At 38.8% G+C, this 3,656-nt stretch overlaps 1 protein-coding gene across 2 annotated transcripts; it reads right to left on the bottom strand.

Annotated features, from left to right (window-relative positions):
- Positions 1-278: 278 nt before the first annotated feature.
- Positions 279-3,155, bottom strand: LOC143005765 (gamma-crystallin M3-like). 2 transcript variants are annotated; one of them, XM_076157148.1, is made up of 3 exons: positions 3,141-3,155; positions 645-887; positions 279-554 (listed from the first exon to the last, which is right to left on the bottom strand). In XM_076157148.1, exons 1-3 carry the CDS (start codon positions 3,153-3,155, stop codon positions 279-281), a joined length of 534 nt encoding a protein of 177 aa, XP_076013263.1. The 2 variants fall into 2 exon arrangements, with proteins under 2 accessions (XP_076013263.1, XP_076013271.1); XM_076157156.1 differs by lacking the exon at positions 3,141-3,155 and adding an exon at positions 999-1,007.
- Positions 3,156-3,656: the final 501 nt, after the last annotated feature.

Here is a 3,656-nt window from a genome sequence, read left to right as displayed (position 1 = left end):
ACTAAACCTGTAAATTTCAGGTTGTTCATAATGTTTTGCAAAGGGATCAATGAAAGTAAACATTTGTAATATGCAGTTGTACTTCTTTCCACTAAAACAAAGGGAAAACTTGGAGTTGTCCATTTACATCCATGTATAGGTTATTATGCTATGATTTTACTAATCCGGCCCACTTGAGTTTTAAGTGGGTTGAATGTGGCCCATGAACGAAAATGAGTTGGACACCTCTGCACTAAAGGTTAGAAAGTTAAATAATTTATTTGAGTTACAATGTTCATTTAGCACATGTCCATGACGCGCTTCATGCTCATGAACCTTGAGCTTCCCATTCCCATGTCCCTGAAGTTCCTGTACTCTCCAGGCCTCATGTACATCATCTTGCCTCTGTAGTTGGGCTGCTCGTACATCAGCCAGTGACCGTCCATCACATTACAGGACATGCAGTCAGACATGCGGTAGCGGTCCATGATGTTGTCACAGTCGTCCATCATCTCGTGCATCTGACCTCCAAAGTTCTCCCTCTCATAGATCCTCATCCTGAACTGGCCTCTGTGCTGTTTTAAAGAAACATAACAATAACATAAATACAACTAGACTGAGAAAAGCAAATACAACTTATTACTTGGTGTTTGCTTTAAACTTACCATAGGGATCATGCGACAGGACCTGATGTTGTCTCTCATTCCCATCATGCTCATGTAGTCAGCATACTCGCCCCTCCTCATGAAATACTGGTTTCCCATGTAGTTGGTACGGTCGTAGACCATGAAGCAGCCATTCTCCACCCTGCAGGAGTGGCACTTGCTCAGGTAGGAGGACATGTCAGAGCAGTCGCTCATGCACTCATAGGAGCGACCCTGGAAGTTCCTGTCCTCGTAGAAGATAATCTGAAAAAAAAAGTTTCATCATTTTAGCATTAGATCACTTCAGTCAAATTAAAACTGGATCACGTCATCCTTGTTGGTGAACTAATTTTAATTGTCCATATTTTTTCCTACCTTGCCCATGTTGGTGGTGGTTTCTGAAATATCCCAGAGAACTGATACTGCCTGTTTGAACAAGGTACATTTATACCTGACAAGAGACAAAGGACGCATGCCCCTCTATTGTGCAAACTCCTGACCCGGCAACACACTGTAGAACCGTATAGAGTGTTGACTCGCTTACTCGTTTTCCAAATTTCACAAGAGAATATTATAACAATGTACTCTTTTGTGTGCTTACAAAAACTTTGATTGTTTCATGATAAAACGCAAGAATTGCATGATCAATTGATTTTACTAAGGCCTAGGCGTAGTAAAGTAACAGAGGGCACATGCTATATTAACTTTTCAGAACTGGGTTTTGCTAACTTAGCTAGCTTGACTAGCTATTTTATAAAATATTGCATTGTTTTTAATTGAATGTTGTAAATATGTATTGGCGAATTCAGTACCCTTTTAGTTGATAATATTTTTTATTATTTTTATGATTATTTTAAGTGTGATTGTAGTTATGTCCCTAGAGCAAGTAATATAAAAACAGTGTTTCAATGTTATATATAAGTAGAGGGGCAGAGATAGCAGCAAGGGACAGGCAACTGTAAAACCTGGAGGATGCTCCCTTAGCCCAAATCAATGGTAACTAATGCTGCGAGGAAGGCGTGGTTAAATCTCCAACCGGCACTGTGAAATTATTTTGATGCATATTTAATATTCTCGTTTATCTGACTCCATAGAATAAAAGTATATATTGCTAGTGATAATTTGGTCTCTAATGGGTTGATTCTCAAAGTAGATTGCCAATTCTCTACTTAAAATAAGAAGTTTTAAGTTTCTAATGGTTATTTTAGTTAGGCTAGATTATTCGTTCAGACAGGGCGTAGTTAAGAATTACCACTGGCCAGGTTACAGGCAACACGTATTGGAGCGGTTTAGATAATGTCAACTGAACTGTAACATTCCTATTAATTCAGTGACATGATTGGATATACTTAACAGGTGTGTTTAATAGGTTATCTACTTCGCAACTCAGGGGTTTAGGATGGTGTGCTTTAAACTTCAGCATACAAGCATGTTTAATAAGTTAGACCCACAAACCCCCCCCCCCCTCAGTCTGATTATCTCAATGATTAGCCGAGATTGCTGTGCATCATGCTCCGTGTAATCCAAGTAACCAAAAGACTAATCCCTTCGCAGTTTTAACGTGGGAATATAAATCCTCTAGAAACTATTAAAACAATTGCACAAAGGACAATCAGAACAAAATCAGAGATAACAATTATCAATTTATCCAACATTTCAAACCTAATATTTAAACATATATCACTGGTCACAAAACATATAATAACATATGAATTCCCAACACAAAGGTACACCAGAATCATATCATACCTTTTGTCTATGTCTAAGTAACAAGCAGGTTAATGCAGTGTTGCAACACAGGAGGATCCTTTAACAGAGTGACTGCTCTGTTGGTTTGCCTTAAATACAAAGTGGGTATGATGTAATAAAATTACTATGCGCCTTGTAAAGTTATTGTCCATCTTGCCTTGGTCTCCTGCTGGGTGTGACTAGACTCCTTTCTCTCGAGTGTTTCTGAGATGTTTAACCTGGTGTCCTGCTTGCATATGTGTTACACAACAACAACAGCATACTATTTGCATCTATATGGTGAGCGGTGATCTCATCTCTTGTTACTAGTCTTGCTGATCTGACATAACGCTGCAGTGAAAAAGGGTGAAGGCTAAAAAAGTCAGGTAGAGAAAGTCAAGTGCAACGCATCAGGACTTTCATCCCTTGCAATAATTATCTCTATTGAAACAGAGAGACTTTTAAAACTAAAAGAAGATAATAGGACTTTTAGACCAAAGTCATATAGATGTTTGTCCAGAAGGATAGGCAAATGGACTTCATTTACAAGTAAAGGTAAGACATACATACACTCAGTGCTGTACAGTCCACGACAAAAATGAAAGACCAGCCCTTTTTTAATAATAAACAAAACAATTACATAAAACCAGATGATAAAAAAATTAAGTTATTTTTAAGAATAAAACTACATTTGTCTTTTTGTTGTGGACTGTATATACTTTCACGTGTATGTATAGCAGGGGTCTACTTTATACAGTATATTGTATAAAATTGTGTTTTATATCAAGCTGGGCCTAGTGCCATGTATAAACATAGCTACCCTGTTATTGTGCATTCAATTCTAAGCTATTCAAGCCAGTGACGTGCGGGTTCGTGGCTGAGGAGGCACTGACTCTTTCAAAGTCAGATTTACAAATATATGAATTCAACAGAGTAGCATAAATTCACACCATTCAATTGGCTGCTTGCATGTTGACGACTGGTTATGGTTCATATCCCATATCAGCATTCTTTACACACACATAGATACATATTTAGCCAAAGAAGAACAAAAATGTATATCAGCTCAGAGAGAGCGCATTTGCTCTGCTGCACCCTCTGTGTGTTCTTACTTGCCATCAGAATTCCACAATTCATACTCATTCCATGACTGGTCGGCCACAGTTTGTCAGACTGCAGGGTTGTGTGTCTGACACGGTGGTGTGCAACACTGGGGCCCACAGGGTACGGTCCTATCACCATTCCCGTTCACCCTGTACACATCCGACTTCCAATTCTGATGGAATCCTGCCACCTGCAGAAGTT

The sequence above is a fragment of the Genypterus blacodes genome, unplaced genomic scaffold, assembly GCF_046128005.1.
Source record: "Genypterus blacodes isolate CSIRO-AG114 ecotype Tasmania unplaced genomic scaffold, CSIRO-AGI_Gbla_v1 ptg000008l_1, whole genome shotgun sequence".
In the NCBI taxonomy this organism is placed as follows: Eukaryota; Metazoa; Chordata; class Actinopteri; order Ophidiiformes; family Ophidiidae; genus Genypterus; species Genypterus blacodes.
Note: the sequence above shows the minus strand (reverse complement) of the source record. Positions and strands in the feature narration are given on the sequence as shown.

Coding starts and splice junctions, on each gene's coding strand:
- LOC143005765 (XM_076157148.1), bottom strand. Junction 555..644: donor CCTGTCGCATGATCCCTATG/GTAAGTTTAAAG, acceptor TCTTTAAAACAG/CACAGAGGCCAGTTCAGGAT.